The following is a 20,210-nucleotide window of genomic DNA, read 5'->3' on the forward strand; positions in this document are numbered from 1 at the left end:
AATCACCCCATAAAAACAGGCCTTTGTTTGTGAAGAGGGCGAAATTCTATGATCTATGGCTCAGCTGCAAGTGTGCTGCACAGCAGCAAACCACACTCACGAGCTGTGCTTGTAATTCAGAGCCTAATGTGGATAATTAGTCTAAATTCATGGAGTGCTTGATTCCTCTGACAGCTACGCCAAATGTTTGACGAAGGCACCAAAGTAGCGGCATCAGTCACAGACGAGCGGAAATGCGTTTAGTGAGGGCCTCATCATGTTTTATTCAATCACAGAGCGATGCTCAATTAATCAGTTTCTGCAATTAAATTAAACATGTACATGCATAAAACATGAAAGAAATATCAGGGGTGTTTAAGTGCTGCGTGGTTCTGAGAGCTCCTGTCACCCAAAGAGATGGGTTTCATTCTCAGGCCTCTACAGCGGGCTCTGACTTCAGTGATGTGGAATTATTTCTTTTTCCTCCTTTACTGAAAACAGAGTGTGACAGAATGTATTAGATTCCACCTTAGTATGCGCTGCTTGATGCAATACCACACTTCCAATGCATTTCTATAAATGTCAAGATCTGTGTGTTTTCGAGGTCTGTCTGACCCTTAATATTTATTCAGCTCAACAGCGCTCTACCCAATCATTCCTTATTGCTTCATTGCAGAACTGTGGCTCTTGGTGTGTCAAGTCTCATTGGCTGCAGTTTGCCATATCTCCCGGCACATGTAATATTGCTTTTCGCTTTCCATCAAGTGTAGGCAGGGCCGGTGCTCAGATAAATAGTGACATTTTGCAGTGCTGTGTGAGGTTTGTTTGTGTGTCTTAGGGCCTGACTCACTTCCATTGCCTGATTTGTATACATAGCACCACCGTCGGCACGATCAAAGGTCTTTCACATGTAAGACACATTTGCATTTGGATTCATACTCCTGCCAACATAATTTATGCCTCTGAGGTTAGATAGCAGCTCTGAGATACATGTTGACATTTGCCACATATCGCAGTGTGATTTCAGTAAAAAGGTTATGTCTAATAGATTTAATCCAAGTAGAATCCAAAGGATTATAAAGGGCCCTGGAAGCCTTTACATATCACCCGCACCTCCGGGGAACCTTGCTATGGTGCAAAGACGGAAAACGTGTTATGTTGTGACAGTATGAAAATATTCATATTCACATTCTAAATGGTTCATGAACACCAGATGCTTATCTGTTATAGCTTCTGATGAGGCGATGACTTTGATTATTTATCCTGTTAGAAGCTACAGCCTGTACATTGTTAATACAGTGATGCGGATAAACAATTAGTGTTGAAAAGCATAAAGAAGTGTTGGACATTTTTTGTGTGTATAACTCTCTGCCTGTCTACTCCATCCGAGCCATATTGATTTCAAAATACGCAGACTCAGTATGGTTTCAGTATCTTAAATCTGACTTTAAAGTAAGTGGACGATTAAATAACCACAGTGCTGTTGAAACATTTTTACGCTCCTGTGAAGTACAGCATCATGTTTAATGCAACACTGGCTGTACTGGCCCTTTAAGACTGCGCTGCTGGGATGGTGAAGGCAGACGGTTTTAACACTGCACAAACCGGAAGTCTGATGAGAGCATCTTCACATTACGACTACAGTAGCCAAGCCATTCATTATACCGTCGGCTACACCTACCAAAAAAAAAAGCATCAACAGTTAAACCAGAACCGCTTCACAGTCACTTCAATGATAACATCTATACAAATGTTTAAGCGAGGCAGACTTTAAATTACAGCTGAAATAACAATAAATAGACCCTTTATGCAGTAATAGAAAATGACAAAAAGTCGATTTAGTACAACAAACAATCAACACTGTTATTGGTTTCAATTTTTTAAATAAATAACCATTATTTGCAGAATATCCTCTGGCATCAGGGGACTTTAAATAATTGAATGAAGGGAAGAGACCCATAAGGATTTAAAAGTAAAAAAAACATTTTTTGTCCATTGTGCTGGTTAATTACTTCTGCTAAAAAAAGTCAATGTTCTGTGAGAGTGACTCCGAAAAGACACATTTGTCTGTGTTGTTCACTTGATTAATTTGCGTGGACACAAAATCAATGGAAAACGCAGCAGCACGTTGGTTCCATACACTTTTATTTTGAAATTGTCCCCGTATGATACTCATGCTACAGCGTTGGCTTGACCTCAGCGTGTGGAGGCTCCGGGACCGTGTTGTTTAGCGCTGGGGCTGTGGTAATGTGTAAGTGGGCAGAGGAGCAGCGGAGCAGCGGAGCAGAGGAGCGCAGCCTGGAGCCTGGAGCCGCTCTGTTGTGGACCTGAGTGAACTTCTCCTCCCTGACATGACTTCTTGTGCTCCCGGATTAACTCATCGCGGGAGGAGAACCCGCTGAGAGCACTTTCTCTCCTCCTGTCAAACTGATGCGGGGAGCGGGAGAGACCGGGACGCACTGACCGGCCACCGCCTGCCACTCACGGCCGCTTCTCCCCTCATCACCCACGGCTCGCGCTTCACGGAGCAGCCGCGGGACCTGGACGTATCGCTGCGGGAGAAACGAGGAGGGAAGTGGGATGTGTGAACTTCTGGTGGTCGGCTGAGATGCTGCGTGTGGAGTTTGATGCTGTTTGTGGAGCTTCCATCCCATAGACCGCGGATCTGTGCGGAGGGGTATCTGCTGGACAGCCTGTCTCACTGACTGAGCTTTAGGTTGTGAACGCTGACCTCGGGTCGGAGGAGACACCTCAGTGTATGATGGAGTACCGCTCGGCGCTGCTGCTCTTATTTGCGCTCACAAGTTTGGCACATGGTAAGTTGAAGCTGGCGCGCGCCTGGTTGTTGTGGGTTATGTTTGCACAGATGGAGCCTCCGTGGTTCACCCAAGTGGCTCCTGATCCAGGTCCCACAGGCTGTAAACTGGTTTCCACGCACTGCTTTCCTCAGTTAACGTGATTTATACCATGCCATACTATGTATATATTTTTAATGGATGTTTTGGAGGAAACATGTGTGAAGTGTTGCATTTATGAGCAGTGTAATCCTCCTGTATGATGTAATTTAAATGGCCACTTAAGCCAGAAGCCCATATGCAGCAGTCACTCTGGGTCCTGCCCAAGGGACTGAGGTTTCACACCAGCATCTGCCCCCCACAGAAATGTAACTGGTAATTCTACCTCCTCATTTATCTCTATTACTGGGCCCATTAGAGGAAGATGTATCGTCTGCACAATGTAAATGTGAGACAGAAACAGCACGATCCACTCACTTCCTCACCAACTGAAGCAGTGTGCTAAAGCAAAGTGAGCTGGGAGTTATACGTCAATGTTAAACAATGTAGGATTTCTTCTTACTGTTCTTTCTTTGGAGGAAAACCTCGACCAGATGCTGCACTTTAAACTTCTATCCCCATGTGATTGCACTCTTGCGTTGTATTGGGCAGAGCCGGGGCTCCATAGCTGCACTGAGCAGAAAGAGAATGATTGCAGAGGTGCTGGATAAAGATGGATTCTGCAGCACAAAGCTCAGTTACCTTGGGTTTAGCCTCCACCAAAAATCCCCAGACAATCGTCCAACGCTGCTAATTGGCCTTTGTTGTTCCGCTGCTGTTTTATTGACTCTGTATTCCAATCATTTGCATACAGTGCCTTTTAATTCTAGTTACACTGGACTACAGGGAGGCACATCACGGAGTAGAGCAGGAGTCTCACTGGTTGACTGAGTCAGCTCTGGGATGATGAAAACCTGTTTAAATGAGACTGGAAGCTGCATCCTCGCATTCCTCCATCAATCACACACGTGCAACTGCTAAACTGCTGCCAGCTGGACACAGGCTCTGTGTCAGCATGCCAATGTCCTTGTGCTCACTGCACACAAACAGCCCGACTATGACGTTCAGAAGTCTTTTTTATACCCTGTGCAAGTGGGATGTTATAGTGAGTGACAGCCTGGTGTCGTTGGGCCCGGCCCTGCTCCCGAGGCTCTCTTTTACAAGGCTGTAAACATTGGCTATGAACCTGAAGCATATGAACTCAGCATCTGTGCGAGGGCTCCTTCAGTGACTCCAGACGCTCCTCTGGGACGACAGAGGCTGGATTAAAGCTACTTATTTTTCACTTTAGCAAAACACACGGATGACGTGGAACAAAAAAGCCGACACCTTTTATACACACCAGACTTTTTATGAGTTTGAATTTACATTTGTGGAGAGTATTTGCGTCTCCCTCTGACAGACCCAGAGTTGGAACACACATGGTAAAATAAGCCTTGTACGGTGAGATGACCTGTAGAAGGATCTGCACACCTCTCGCTTCTCTCTCACATGTGAGGGCCCCTTCGTGTGGAGACAGGCTCGTGTTTCCATCGTCCTGTTTGGCTCCAGTGTTCTTGTCAGTCATCTCTGTCACCATCAGTCAACACAGCGGTCCGTGGCAGAGACGGGGCCATGTGTTCGCCATGCTCTTTTTTTTAAAACTGACTGGAAGTCAGGGCTATGGAGGCAGCCACCTTGGTGTGTCATGAATGTCCCAAGACAGACCAGTTACCAGATCAAATAGCCTGCAGCACACCATGATACCCACATGTCATCACTGTGAGCACACAACTCGACTTCCTTCAGGGGTGGGGGGTGACATGGCTGAAATGGCACAGACGTGTCATTGTTCAAATCCCTTTCTTTTGGTCACTGGTGGTTGTGAGTTTTCACATGAGGCGTTTAAGACGCGCTGTAATCCGCAGTGGAGGCTGGGAGGCTTTTAATGGATTGGTCAAGGACAGCTTGACAGGAGTTATAGCTGCTGCTTCGATTGAATCAGACATTTCAGTAAAATACATAGTCTCGACAAAATGTACTTTTTATCCAAGAAAACGAAGAATCAGCCAGGCGAAGGGTCAGTTCACACCCTCACGCCTCCAAAAACCAAACCAAAAATAAAGACAACAAACCAAATCAATGTGACCCAAAACAATTGAGCAGCCATTCTTTCCAGGAACACAGTATACCTGTTACTCTGGATAGTCAACAGGCCCTTTAGCAGCTTTAATGGCGACTGTCTTAGGCACGTCCTGTAACAACATCGACAGGAAGTTGTGTGAAATTGGGCTGCAACTCATGTTTATTTTCACTTTAGATTCATCCGTCTTATTTTCCATGATTTTAGTGACTCCTCATATTCTCTATAAAGCGAAGTGAAAGAATCTTGACTACAATTTTTTCCCAGAGCTGAGACGTCTTCAGATGTCTCGTTTTATAAGACTAATCCAGTCCAATAATCTGTAGACAATCAGCGTGTCTGTGTATAAACCCTCATGTTGTATTGGCCCAAACTGAGATATCTCTGAAGTTAAATATCTGCGATTGATTTCAGATTTTAATTTACATGGTGACACATGTCAAAATATACACATTTGTCCGAAATTAGATGTTTGAAACCAGTAATTGATTGTTTGTAATTTGGTAGGATTGGCCATTCGATTTTTTATTTTTTTTATGTTCTTCCATTTTGGAAAAATTAGTTATGCAAATCTAGTTTGCTGTTCATCTCAGTCTTAGTCAAGACCGAATTGTTGATGTAACCTGCTTGTATCAGTGTAGCTGTGGATGACTCATAACAAGGCAACATACAGTAGCTGAGTAGGGTTTTGCTATTGGCTTATTGACAACATGCCTCCTTTTTCCTGAAGAGAGAAACAGAAGACAGAAAAAGCTTTGTCGCCATTTTTTTAACAGACACACGCACACACCCTCTTCCTCCCCCACCTGCCTGCCCATCTGTTCTTAACTTATCAATTAGACTGTCAATAGCTCAGCAAGCTCCGGTATGATACATGGAAATGAGCTATAGCGCCTGAAAATCATTCTGATACCCCAAATTAAGCAGATTGAACAATAACACTGTGGCGGGCGGGGCAAACATCTAAACATCCTCTTCCTGTCATCACGGAGTCGTCAGTGTTAATCATGAGCTCAAATTGCCGTCGGTTTTCTTCCCTCCTCCACACAGCTGCTGGTCTACTAAATTTAGAAATATGTTATCAGAAAGTGTGGGAGTTGAGTTGAAATTCTTTATGCTTGTCACTGAACTGCCACTCATGAATACCCAAGATAACAGAATTTCACAGCCCCGCATATTCATGATTAACAGTCTATATGAGCATGTGAGTGTGGTAAGGGAGGAAAGAAAAACAAACAAACAAAAACATGCCCCATATTTTGCCCTTTCCAAATGTAACCACTGGGTGTTTTCCCAGCGTACAGGTCCATCTGCAAACCACTTCCTCCCTTAATGGCAATACTTAATATGCCTAGACATTCCGACCGCTGAGGGCCAAAATAAACACATGCTGGGGCACCAGAGGCCTCTAGCGGGCATGAAAGCAGACGGACTGAACTGAGCAGGATCTCTACTTAGCAGCGAGCGCTGACAGGACGAGTCAGCCATCCCCTCTCCTTAAAGGTCTCAAGTGCGACCGCCTGAGGGGCCCGACACAATACTGCCCGAGCTCCCCACCTCCGGCTGCAGACAGATGGATGGCCCCCAACATTCGTTCCAGTGGGTATTAGGAGGGCTGACCTCTCCACTGCTGGTCTTAATATTGAAATAGGCGTTGGATGAGGTGAGTCGCAGGCTGCTGCCACCTGATTATAATGACATCTCAGTCCGAGCACAGTTGCCCTGTGGAGACATTATTTGTACTGCATGATAATTTGTGATGCTACAATTTACGACTGGACAGTGCGGGTTGTCAAGGTGATGCTTTGCTTCCCTCTCCAAATCAAGGAACTAGTGAATAGTGAATCGTGAATCCTAAATTTACACTCTGATTCACAATGACCTATCAGAACACTGTCTGCAATCATCTGCCAACCTCATCGCCGGAGAGGCATTTTCCATCCCTGCATCCTCTCTGCCCACAAAAATGGGACACATCCTTCAAAGGGGCACTTTGTCTATTCACAGTATGAGTGGGTAAGAGAGTGATGTGGTTTAAATGTGTCGTGTCGTGTGTGTTTGTGTTTGTGTTTGTGTGTGTGCGTGTGCGTGTGTGTGTGCGCGTGTGTGTGTGTGATGACATAGATAATATCCAGGAAGAGAGCTAACCCAAACACACCATTATGGTATAACATTATATATTCAATGTATATGTTGATGTATGTGTGATCTCAGGCAGATGATTTAAGCTTTATAATTCATAATGGCTAAATGTTTCAGCTCTACTGGACTAAAATACATCATCAGAGTCAGTGATTCATAGCAGTCATTAAATAGTAAAACTCTCCAGATGTTTAACCAGATGGCTTTCTACGTAGGTGTTGTACAGGGTAAACACAATCTATAAGTCCTCGTACTCATGCAAAACATTAGAACTGGGTTGCACAGCTACTTCAGGTACAGTAGGATCAACGTGCACTTTTCTCTTTTAATAAGAGTCATAGGCAGAGTGCACAGCTGCAACTGACTGTACACAAACATCCTGATGATTTAGTGGCAGGGTTTCTGCGGTGTTTTCACACAGCAGCGTCTCCTCAGTGCATATGGTTCTCATCAACTTCCACTGGGGTGACAGTCGCTCGCATCTTCATGTTTACTCAGTTTTTATGATCCACAGACTTTTCCTGCTGGGTGCACTTTGAGGCAACACAAATACTCGGCTGCGCAGTCCCATGGTCACCATTCCCTTCCTGTCTGCGGGTTGAATATATATATATATATATATGTATTTATTTATTTGTGAGAGCCTGGGCTTGAAAGCACAGTGTGAGAAGGAGCCAACTGAAAATGGATAATTTTCGTCACCGGCATATCAAGGTGACTGCAGTGTGGGGGTGGGGGCGGTTGGGGGATGGTGCTGACAGCCTCTGTGGACAATTTAATGGCTGGCATCAGAGCTGACAGGGGCTTTTTGAAAAGTGACAGTCGCTGGGTACCTGTTATTTTGTGACGCGAGTGTTGATACACAAAAAGTGACTTGGGGATAGGCGGCGGTTCGAGCGTCTCTTCGGCCTATTAGTTGTCTGTAGCGGCTCAGTTTGATGACTGACAGCTCGGCACAATGCCCTAAAGGAAAAATGCTTATTAAACAAATGTGACCCGGGTGACAAGGCGCCACAGCGACACTGACGAGTGCCGCTCGCAAGAAGAAATCTAAAGTGTTCCTTTCATATAGAGGAGTGATAAACGCTGGATGATTGGATACAATACTGATACCAGATATTGATCTGATTCGACCTGGCACAGCTGGACTGGATGACCATAAGCTTGATACATTAAATACAGTTCTGTGTTATTTTATTGTTCACATCAGAGTGCATTCAGTCCGCCAGTGCTGCTTCTAATCTGATGTTCATCTACTTTTCCCTGTGCTGTCGTCACACTGTTCATCACTGAAAATAGGGTCGCCTCGTTGATTATTTATCTTAAACTTCTAATCATACCACTATTCTGTTTGTAACTCACCCATATCCCCTCTTCCCCTCTTCCCACAAGGTTATGTAATCAGTAGCTCAGGAAGTCCCTGTCTCGAGCCTTTCCTCCCCTCGGTGTGACATGTGATCTATGTGGTCAGACAGATAGGAGCAGATAGCTCTCCTGGCCTGTTTTATGTGTCTGTAAGCGCGTACAGATCTAATAGGAGCTAATCTTGAAATATGGTGGTCTAGGACAGGAAATCGGTAGCATTTCCGCTCAGCTGCGATAGGAGGCGTTCCACAGCCGGTGGCGTGCCCGTCCTGGAGCCCCTCGAGGGTATCCTCCCTGACATGAGTGGGAGAGCCAGTAGACCGCTGTGACTTCAGCTGTGAACCCTCATGCACTGATGATTAGTGATAAGAAATGATGCAGCTATTAACATTTGTGACTAATGGTGATTAAAATAGACCTTTTTGTTTTTCTTGTGTTTGCTCTTTTGAGGAAAAATCTACTCTTATGTCACTGCCTCCAGCATTTTCTCCTCTATTTCTTCTAGTCTCCTCTTGCTCTCATCACTTGCAGCCAAATCAAATGAAAAGTGAGACTAGTCGCCACATATCACAGTTGCTGCTCTCTTGTTGTTACAAAGCCTATCCAAATCCCCCCCTTGGTGGAGTCGGTGGAGAAAATCAATGATTGTTACTGGCGGGTTACTGGAACTCAAACAGACAACTCTTGGCAGGATATGTGACAACTCTGAGAATGTTCGGTCAGTTGTATATTGGTCCTCTCTAAGCTGCATAAAATGTTCTCTGAATCTTTTAATATGAGAATAGTTAAGTCAAACCATCCTCCACATTATTGAAACTTGAGGAAAAGTACATATCAAAGGCAAAGTTAAACAGTAGAAATCTCCATGTAAAGGGTTGTTTTTCTGCTTGGAACTAAATCAAAGCCTCATCAACTCTCATGTCTCTCAGCCATGTTTTACCATGAGGAACATTTTGTTTAAAATTGGCCTTTAAGGCTCATCTGTCTGCTCCTGTTGGACCAGAAAAGGCAGCACTGTTTGCTATCTATCTACAGTAAGCTGCTTCTGCATTGTCAACATGCCCAAACATCCAGCCAAAACTCATTTTGGCTGTTTCGCCAGTGCAAGAGGCCGTGCGCAGAGGGAGTGTGAAACAGAGTTGTTAGTTGGAAGGGCATTTTTCTTTTGGTGCTGCCTCGGGACTTTGGATCTTTTTGCTCCCAATTTCCATGATCCCTACTTCTCAAAGGAGAGAGCAGAAAGACGCAGCTGCAGCCGCTGCTCATGAAGCTGCTCACTGACATGAAGTAGACATGATAAAAACACCCAATTTCCTTTTTTCAAAGTTCACCCTGCCCATTTAGATGCTTAGCAGCAGCATCAGCTCAATTAAGGAGGTTGTCCCTTTATGGCTGCCACTTTGAATTCTCATGCAAGTGCATCGTGTTGTTGTCCCCACAGGGTCAAAGAGTAGGAGGCTCCAGGGAAAGCATTCGAGCCTGCCTCCCTCACCGCTGCCAATTTAACTTTGAATGCACATTTGCAAATCAATTCCTGTGGCTTTGGTGAAAATCGAGAGAGGGGGGAGGAGGAGGAGAAGGCAGCCAAGCTGTAAAACAACAAGTTCTATAAGAGGGGAGCCAGCCCACGAAAAGGAATTGTAGATGAGGGAGGAATAGGAATAGGAAAGTTGTTGAATTTTCTTTGATCGTCATCTTCTGTTCCCCCTCCCCCTCTCTCGCTCCTCTGTCTCTTCTTCAAAGATTATAAATCTCCCTTGGTTCAACAGTGGCAGGTGATTTTATTGTGTCTGCGCTGGAACTTTGGCTTAAAAGAGGTTTTTCTGAGCCATTAACGGCTATGCCTTTTTAAGTAGAGCTGGGCGGGGAGAGCGTTTATCTTGGGCACAGTATGAGGGTTAACTCAGCTTAGCCGAGGATGGTTTAATCTTTTCACTACAACTCACCACAGAGTGATAAGGAGTACAGGCTTTTGATAAATTACAGCGTTCTGATTTATTTTCAAGTCCTCCATGCTGAAATGAAAGACATTTCTCATTCTGTCTTTGTGGAAGAGTTGATGGGGCTGAGGTGCCAACCGTGTTTTATGTCCCTTTCCCTGCAGGGCTGTAGTGAAGTGAATATTCTGATCCTATGTGTGATGACACATAAACCCTCTGAGACCTGGTACTTTTGGCACAGGGATGGGTAGCAGGCTGGACCTTCAGCAGCATGGCAGTTTAGGTTCAAAGGTGTGAGGATTTGTGTTGACGTCGAGACTGAGACTCATATTATAAATATCAGACAAATGGCTTTCAAACTCTTAGTGGAGTAATCTGAGCATTGTGGACATCTGTGTCTGTGAAATGGATTCTGGATAGGGGGAAGGTTGAAGTGCATATTCACATCCAGAGCTGTAGAGATGCAGAAAAGGGTTTAATCATCCAAAGCAAACAGCTTGTCAAGTAAAATTCTGTTGAAATGAAGCAAAAGATCTTGCTCTCTATCAGATCATCAGGATCAAAACATGCACTCAGTATATCCTTCTCTTTCCTCACCTTCCAACCTTCATTTATTGCTTCTTTTTTCTTCAGTTGTTCAGTTTCTTTCTAATGATTAACTGTCAAGTGTGTCTGCAGCAACAGCATCACAAGGACACCTCGAATCACACGCTCAAAAAAACAATTGACAGTCACTTATTTGACTTTTCTTGGGGATTATTTCTGGAAACTGAAGACCTACTATTTTCATGTCAGTACGATTTGCAAAATCATCACATTGTCAGTCAAAGTAACTTTTTGTGTGCTCAGAATATCAATCTCTATTTCATGTCTTTCAGTTACTTGAATGTTGAATGCAAGTTGTCTTCCACAACTACAGACGTCACTTTGCTTTGTGTCTCAACTGTTGTCAACAGTCGGCCCCCCACAAGCACATAAATCATTGACCCCATTGTTGTAGCATCTCAGTGCAAGTGAAGAGAGCTGGAGCGTTGTGCCGTGTGTGAGTTACTGGCTGTTGTTCTGATGGTTGGCCTTTTCAGAGAGGATGCAAATCTGCTTAGGGATGAAAGCCCACTTGTGTCGGTGTTGAAGTAAGGCTGGGGGGTTGGCTGCGACAGCTTGGAATCCACTGTAGATCTTTGGCAGTGGTCCTCTGTACTTGTTTTATATTAGCAGGGCACACTGTGCCACTTGTTCATGTAGTGGATGTGAAAAAGTTCTGCCTCAGCACTTTGCCACCCTCCATTACAGAAAGGACATTGCAGCAGGAGTTTGCGCTCCCTGTGGCGGATTTGTTCCAATTTTTCACATTCGTCTTTGTGCACTTTTACCTCACGCACTATTTCTCTGTCACACTCTCGGGCTTTATTCTCTCCTCCCATTTTCCTGGTTGAGACCACTTTGAAGTTTTCTGAGTAATTCACGGTGTATATATGCATGTCTTGGTGTTAAATATAAACTAAATAGAGAGCATCCCATCCAAGTCTTTGATTTTGAGTTTGTCGGTTTGAACTCACCAGGTAAGCTGGGGAAGTTCATGCAGAGTTGAATTGATTAAAATAAACAGTTTTCTCTGCTTGAATTACCACTCTTATAATTACATTACAATTTTCCATGAAGGGATGTATTGTACAACTTTCAATGTAAAGCAAGGACCAATTGTTTGCTGGTTTGGCAAAATGTAATTAGCACAGGGTTAAGGAGGCGACATCTACACTGATATGTTTGGCATAGCCAAGGGCACTTTCTTAATGTTTACACCTGGGTTGAGTTTTTGCGCCCCAAAATTCTACTGGCCCTACTTCTGTTTGACATTTTGACAGTTGTATTCAGTAGCTCAGGAAGTCCCTGTCTCGAGCCTTTCCTCCCCTCGGTGTGACATGTGATCTATGTGGTCAGACAGATAGGACCAGATAGCTCTCCTGGCCTGTTTTATGTGTCTGTAAGTGCGTACAGATCTAATAGGAGCTAAACTTGAAATATGGTGGTCTAGGACAGGAAATCTGTGGCATTTCCGCTCAGCTGCGACAGGAACTGAGACGTTTGTAAATGATGATGGCCACACTCATTTCGTGCCTGGAACGTAATTCCATTGTGACCATCCAGTGTAAGTGTAATAAAGTAGTTAATTATGTGTGCCGTAGTAGCGGTCTGTACAGTTTCTCCATATGGAATGAAAAGTAGCTGGAAAAGCTGAAGCATGTTACTCTAGAATTTTCTAATTAAATTTGTTCATATATCCCTCACCTCTTGTGTAAATTACCATTGAAAAAATTTGAAAACTGGGTTCTTAAAGGCAAAAGTTAAAATTATTTTTGTACTACTTTAAATTTCTGACAGCTGTCAGATCTACAAGGTAAATCACTGACAAAAGTCCCTCAAGTGTGCCGGGCTCTCTTGTGGCATGCCAATTCAGATATTAATTTGTCTCTTCTGCACACAACATTCCTGTCAAACAGATTCCGGCTCTCACACCAGGACTCCCACAGCCTCCCAATGGTTTCATTAGCTCACATGTAGCTTTTAGAGTTCCTGCCATCCTGCTGTAGTTCACCATGGGCAGGAGCTAATAGGTCCTTAGAGGGACCAGGCTTTCCTATTAGACACCTTTCTAAAGCCAACCAGTGGTGCTCTCCTGTCTCCAGCTGATAACCCAATTTGAGTATGTCTTTTTCCACCCTCGCCCCTTATCTTTCGCCAACCTTTAGGCTTACTTTGAGCAGTGTCTTCTAATCATAAGCTGCTTTTAGACATGCACTGAACACCGCAGTTCCTCCATATTTTCTCCGGAGAGGGTGCATGTGTGAACGCAAATATCCGAGTGAGACACTCCACAGTTTATGCTCAATATCTCCACCTGTACCCCCTAGTATAAAGTCAGTACACATCCAGGAGAATCTGGTGTGTGAACACAGTGGGGGACCCCCGATAGCGCGGGGGGGGGGGGGGGAAATTGATGACGCAGACACAGCAGAGATGTCAAGAGTTTGTGGTGATAAGAGCCGACACAAGCGTCTTTGTTTTGTCAAGAAAATCATGTGATCTCCCCAGTGGAGTTGCTACGTCATATCCTGCCTCTGTCTGCTGCACCCGGCTGCTCCACCTCTCACCTGAATAATCTGGAGGAATTATTGCTGTTGTGAATGCGTCTGTGCAGAAAACCTCCCTCTGTGTTATGCATGTGTGAAAGCTTTACCTTTGTGTGACATCACAGGTCAAGGTGACACAGCACCCCTGTAGACAGTTGCCTCAAGATTATTTCACAAAGTCTTAATTGGTTGGTGGGGGTATCATCTTTATAAGCCGTTGTTCAGCGGTTTTCACTTTGGCGTTCTCTTCATGATATTTAGCTCAGTCTGACACAGTGGCCTCTTTCCTCACTTAAAAGCCTTCGCTTTACATTTCCACATGGCTTGTCCCAACCAGCTCCGACTGTAAAATGTATGAGTCAGCTCTTAAAGGCTCTGTCCTGCTGAGCTCTCACCACAGACACCCCCCACCCACCCTCAAAAACCTCAAGCCAGACACACTCAGCACAGCCATGATACATGTGCAGCCTTGAAGCTAATAGATGAATGGTCTCTATCTGCAGCTCAGAGGCCTTGAGAGAGGAGAGGCACTTTACAAGACAGTTTTGTGTTTTGTTCCAGACGAGATCAATTATGTGGAAATACTGTTTTTAATGAGTTAATGTTGAGGCGTCTAACGTTTTTTAAAAGCTTAGTACCACATTGTAGAATTCATTGGCAAACCACAGAGATTAGAGTTTGCATGGATAGGATTAGATGTCCAAGGACCAATGGTGGCACTCTTTGAGAGTGCCAGCTGTCTCCTGGCAAGCAGTTAATGTATGTCCTTTATGCCTCATTCATCATTTTAACCACAACTATGGAACACAGCACAACTCTTTGTTTTCACATCTTGAAAGTTTGCCAAAAATCTTGATATTGCAGTTCTTTTCCCCCTTTTGATCAACATGAAGATAATGCATCACACATTATAAGTGTAGCACACAGTTATTTCATATCTACATCTTGTGTTTTATGTAATGCAAATTTGTTTGTCAAAAGCACATCACAACACACACCGAAGTTCATACTTTTTAAAATATATTTGAAGGTTTGAATTTTTGATACTGCAACCTACAAACCCAACTCACTATAGTGCACATGTGAAGTTTAAGGAAGAAAGAGAAAAAGGAAATTGCAGTAATGTGTTTTTGGCTTTAAAGGAGGTGAAACATAACCTTACAGCGTAGATCTGGTTACATTCGGAGGTGCTATCAGTGTTTGAAGGTAGATGTCAGACAGCAGCCCATGCAGTTAGATTTGACTCTAACTAGACGTAACTTCAAAGCCTCAATACCATTTCCTCCTACTCTATTTTTGTGTTATTGCATTGAGAGCAGGACCATCAGACTACTCCACAATCCCATTAGAAAATAAATCACTTCTTAATCTTCCAAAAACTTCCAAGCTTTGTCACTTTGAAGAGGGGACATTTTGACAGCTCTCTATCAGGTATTATCAGGAAAGTCAGAAACTCTGAATTCCTTCTATTTCATGAACCATTACGAACCTTTCTCCTCAATGTATGGACAATGTGGCACTGTATGGTAATAGAATATATAGATACATATATATATCTATATATATATAGATATATATATTTTGTCGGCAGACAAACAAAGCATTTTAGCCTTTAGCTAAACAATGAGTCACTTTACTAGAGCAGCAGCTTATGGGTTATAAAACAAAAGTGATGCTGATTTCCATGTAAAGCTGAAGCTACAGAAACTCCTTAACGCTGAACAAAACAATTCATGGTTTCTGTCCTGTGTAGAGCCAAGCGCTCCAACCACGCTCCTGCTGTGACTGTTCTGAAAACACAAAGTTGCATAATACAGCCCTGTGTGAGATGGGTATACTGTGACAGTGAAACGTGTTCTTAGTTTAAAAACAGCAAAGCTTACTGGCTGAGTGGGAAGGCAAGACAAATCAGAAATACACTGCTGCCAAGTCATTAAAGCTGCAACAATCATTACTAGAACAGAACTAACAATTGCTGTTGAAACGCACCTCCTGTCGTCATTCTTTCATTTGCTCACCAGGGGGGATTTTCACTTGCGCCTTGTGGTGCTTGAGTTTGTGTTATTGCTTTTCATACATAATTGTGCTCCCAACATGCTGTCATTCAAATTGATGGGGATTGAGTAAAGATAGAGGGGGAAGAAAGCAATTTCAAAGCTTGGAAAAAAAAATTAAAATAAATGTGTGAATTACCAACCCTCTATCTCTCTCTTCTTCTTTCTCTACGTTTAATTGTGAGGTCTAAAGTCTGCAAAAGACATAAACACTTACCAAGTCATTTGCACCTTGCAGAGCTATGCAAACTGTGCCATCCATAGGGAGAGCACATTTCCCTATGTTTTTACAATCTACAATCGTGTCACCCATATAGAAACAGGATGTATTTGAGTTGTTTGCACACGTTTGATATCTGAATATTTCAGTTGTTCAGTCAACCTACTTTCTCATGAATTCTGATTAGCACAGTTCTAACCATCGTACCATATTTCCTTCTCTCATGCTTCACATCCAATGCCGGAGAATTTGGTTTTGGTTTGATAAATGCAGAATTTAGAGCATGTAATTTCACACGTCCTCTTGATTTATACTTTGGATGTAACTGTTGAGCAATTACATTACATGCTCATTTCACGCAGCCGTGTTGTCAGTGATAAAGCTGTGTGTTTTTCTGCAGCCGTTTATAAGCACAGCTCAGGAGGTTTGGAGAGAGGGCAACTGGGGGTGTTTTTATAAGTTGTGCCGCCCACTTGCCTCTTGTGTTCAGAGGCAGAAGTCCAGGGAGTCCAGATTTGAATGTTCAGTGTTTATTATAGTCTTTCCCGCAATAGCCCTACCACACACTTTACATTCTGAGCCTTTGAGCAGTCTAAATTTGTCTTGTCGTCACAGTTGAAAATCCAGTTTTTAATAAAAAAAGCCCAAAATTACACAGATATACAAAGATCGTTAATTATGTGCTTTTCTCTTCTATTTGCAGTCTATTGACTAAACTTTAAAACACCATAGGGTGTAGTTTGCTGTAATTATAACCTTAATGCCATCCCTTTTGTTGCCAGTTAACACTCATTCAGAACTTTAGTCATTACCATTATATTAAAACAAAAATCCTGACATCCTGCCCTTTGATTAACAAATTCCTAACCCTGTACCTTTCTATGCTGTGGTCTTTTCTTCAGGATCCAGACCCCGGTTGGAGGATGCTCCTCCTCGGATTGTAGAACACCCGTCTGATCTCATTGTGTCGAAGGGCGAGCCGGCCACCCTCAACTGTAAGGCCGAAGGTCGGCCAGCTCCTGTGGTGGAATGGTACAAAGACGGTGAACGGGTTGAAACGGACAGAGAGGACCCTCGATCCCACCGGATGCTCCTACCCAGTGGTTCCCTCTTTTTCCTGCGAATTGTGCACGGGAGGCGAAGCAAGCCGGACGAAGGGGTCTATGTGTGTGTGGCGCGCAACCACCTGGGCGAGGCAGTCAGTCGCAATGCATCGCTGGAGGTGGCAAGTAAGTGTCTAAGTGTCTAAGTGTGTGTGTGTGTGTGTGTGTGTGTGTGTGTGTGTGTGTGTGTGTGTGTGTGTGTATGTGTATGTGTATGTGTGTGTGTGTGTGTGTGTGTGTCGATATTAATGAACCAAATGGAGTGGTTTCCTGTACTAATATGGGGAAGCTAAATAGGAAACGATTGAGTGTGAGGGACAGATGATGTGACAGTACAATGATCCTGAAGAAAACATTCCAATAATTACTATTTTCATGATAACATGAACATATATATTGAATATAACATTGGAGTGGATTTCACACTTGATTCCAGTTGTAGATAATGTATATCACACACAGTGAAAACAACATGGTGTGTGCTGCTATACAATAAGTCTGGCTAAGAAAAGATAGTGGGGAAAGGCCAGTGCTTGTCCGTATATCAGGTGTCAAACATCATGTTATGTTTTATGTGGTTCCAATAATAAGAAGTGGATTAAATCTCAGATAGAGCTCCCACGTAATGATGTTAGCCACACTATAAAAGCAGAGTGCAGAGGCAGCTTCAAAGGACTCTCTGGTCTCTTATCATCCCCATCACTCGGCTGAGTTAACATAAGACACCACCCCTGACCTTGGTGTCAGATCTCCTGGCAGCTTGCACCCTGAGGCCCACACCCCCTCCAACCCTCCCATCCCCCATCATGCTTCCCAGCCTCCAACATCTCATCCTATCTTCTCCTGCTCTAGAGAGCCCGGCTTCTGTCGGGTTGTGATCTGTTCTCGGCGACCATGCTTGTTAATGTAGATAGATGACGGCTAGCGCCAGCGGAGGAGAGATAGCAACCGTCGCCAGTGGACAGGACAGCTACGAAACTTTTAGGCAGGGAAGGGAGGAACGGCTGCTGTTGGTTTGCACCCTCTCGCTAGAACCTAGTTCCTTAAAATATAACAAACTCGTCTGTTTCCAGCCATCACCTAAGTGTTTCTTTCTCTCTTTGTAGTCGAGCTGCTTGCGATTGGTGGCACTAATGTAATGCGGACATGGTCAATTAAATTAAAAGCCATTACCTTTAGTGTTAGAGGATCACAAGAAATTGCAAGCTTGTTTTGACAGCAGTAGCAGATTTTTATAGAAGCGTTTCTCTTGAATACAAATGTAGTTTTTGAAATTTTTGTTATGTCACATTGTGAGAGGATAATGTGACCCAGTGCTCCAGTTCACTTAAGAGTTATTTATATAATGGGCTAAAGCACTGGAAGTATATGTATTGATGATGTATTATATTGATATTGGCAGCCATGTCAGTAAACTTAAATACTAAACAGATAATGAGGTTTGTATGCTAATGAAGACATAAATGAGTTTTGGCATAATGCTGCCAGAAGCTTTTACAGAAACACCGGTGAAAAATACATTTCTTTTCGTTCTATTCCTTCACTCTGAACTCTGCTAATATCGCCCACCTTTTGAAGGTAAAGCCGTTCCAGCACTTTTTTCATTGCATTAACACGAACCAGCTGAATGCACTAATACCAACTCCACTCCCCGTAGAAATCGGTGAAACTCTAGACTCCTGTCAAACACTTCACGGCCAGGCATCATATTTTCCTGAAAGGCTCCAGCCTCTAACTTAATTATCAGACAGAATTTCCTTGGACTGTCTCCTCAGAGAAAAAAACCCAGCCCACGAACCATTCGCCATCCTCTGTTAACAGCTGCGATCTGCGTGTGCCGTGTGCCCATCACCTTCCCTAAAAGCTTTTTTCTTGCAGCATGAAGAATAGCCTTTCACCTGGCTCTCGCTCTGTTGAGTTATGAGCATCAGAAGCTGCATTGTGTTTGTGATAGAAGCTGTATATGGAAACCAAGGCAGGAAGAATAGGTGCAGGTGTTGAGAATCACTTGTCACAGAGATGCTCAAGAAAAAGTGTTAACGAATGGAGCCAGCGTTTTCTCCCCCTCCCATTCATGTTTTTGTGTGGTGTTTCTTGGCAATGTGCTTCTCTTGAGCTCCCGCTGTGAGTTTCAAAGAAGCTGCGTTTGCTTGTCTTGATTCATGACATGAGAATCGTGCTTCACCTGTACTTATGTAATTAGCACCGATGTGGTATTTCTGGCAGTGGGCTGAAGATGACTAGACAGTCTGATCCCTCTTGTGGGCCAACATTGACAGAATCTCAGCCACGGCTCTGTGAGGTTGCACGGGGTCGTGTTTGCAGTCTAAAGCCACGGTGTGTTTTCTTGTGTCTCTCTTGTCTGTCAGTCTGCCAGGTCATCAGTCCATCAATGTTTGTGTTTGTCCGGCTTTCTCTTGCTCTCTCTCGCCTTTCGGGAGGTGACATTCTCAGCAACTGTCTGCAGAGACACACAGGCACAGGGAGACACAACTGTGTGTGCAGCGTTTGCTCTCACAGATAAGAATCCCTAATCAACAGTGGTGGAGGGGAAACTATAAGTGTGTGTCTCGTTTGTGCGTCTGCCTCCACACAAACTGGCAAATACCCTTTTGGAGTATTGCCTTATGGGGAGAGAGTATGGGAGAGAGAGGTTATAGAGAACAAACAGTGGCCTGTGCCAAACCCGAGCCAGTGCCAGCTCCTGCAAGTCTCCTCTGCACGGCACCAACAGGACCGGAGGTTAGGCCATAGGCAACACAAACCCGCCTGGTGCTGCCAGGGGGCTCAGCGTGGAACCAGAGAGAGCACAAGATGGCTTTTTGTGGCACGGTGTCATTTTGCTCCCCAGCCAGTGACTTGGAGGCACTGGGGGCAAATTGAGAGGGAGCTGCATTGTGTGTTGGTGTGTATATTTGGCATCAGGGTGGGAGCCAGCACAGTGGAAAGGGTGAAAGGTCCAGGAGGTTTAACCCCTCACAGTCCAACTGGGGGAAGCTGAGAGGCATGGTGAAGTCCAGGGAGTATGAAGGTAAAGGGCAGAGTTGTGGCGCACTGACAAACATACCTGACCCAAGAGGTTGTCCGGGAGAGGTCCAAGATAAACAGCATAGATATTTGTAAAGTAGAGATACTTTCCCACGACAGATGGCTCGTCTTGACCTGTTGATGATGCTAGATAAAGTTTCAAGACAAAGTTGGTTTAGGATCATGGGGATCATCTAGGTTTTCACCGAAATTCATGGTAAACTGTTGAGATTTCACTCCAGAATAACATGCTGGACAAATCAGCATCATATCCCTGGAACTCTGCCACTACA

General features: G+C 44.1%; 1 protein-coding gene across 2 annotated transcripts in view; it reads left to right on the plus strand.

The window, feature by feature from the left end:
- The first annotated feature begins 2,253 nt into the window (after positions 1 to 2,253).
- Positions 2,254 to 20,210, plus strand: part of robo3 (roundabout, axon guidance receptor, homolog 3 (Drosophila)) — an 82,056-nt gene continuing 64,099 nt past the window's right edge. For both annotated transcript variants that reach the window (XM_062406796.1, XM_062406797.1), the window contains exons 1-2: positions 2,254 to 2,795; positions 16,690 to 17,016. In XM_062406796.1, coding sequence (XP_062262780.1) covers positions 2,738 to 2,795; positions 16,690 to 17,016 — 385 coding nt within the window. In that variant the 5' untranslated portion in view covers positions 2,254 to 2,737. The remainder of the gene's footprint in view (positions 2,796 to 16,689; positions 17,017 to 20,210) is intronic.

This window comes from Platichthys flesus, chromosome 15, assembly GCF_949316205.1.
Source record: "Platichthys flesus chromosome 15, fPlaFle2.1, whole genome shotgun sequence".
Taxonomy (NCBI): Eukaryota; Metazoa; Chordata; class Actinopteri; order Pleuronectiformes; family Pleuronectidae; genus Platichthys; species Platichthys flesus.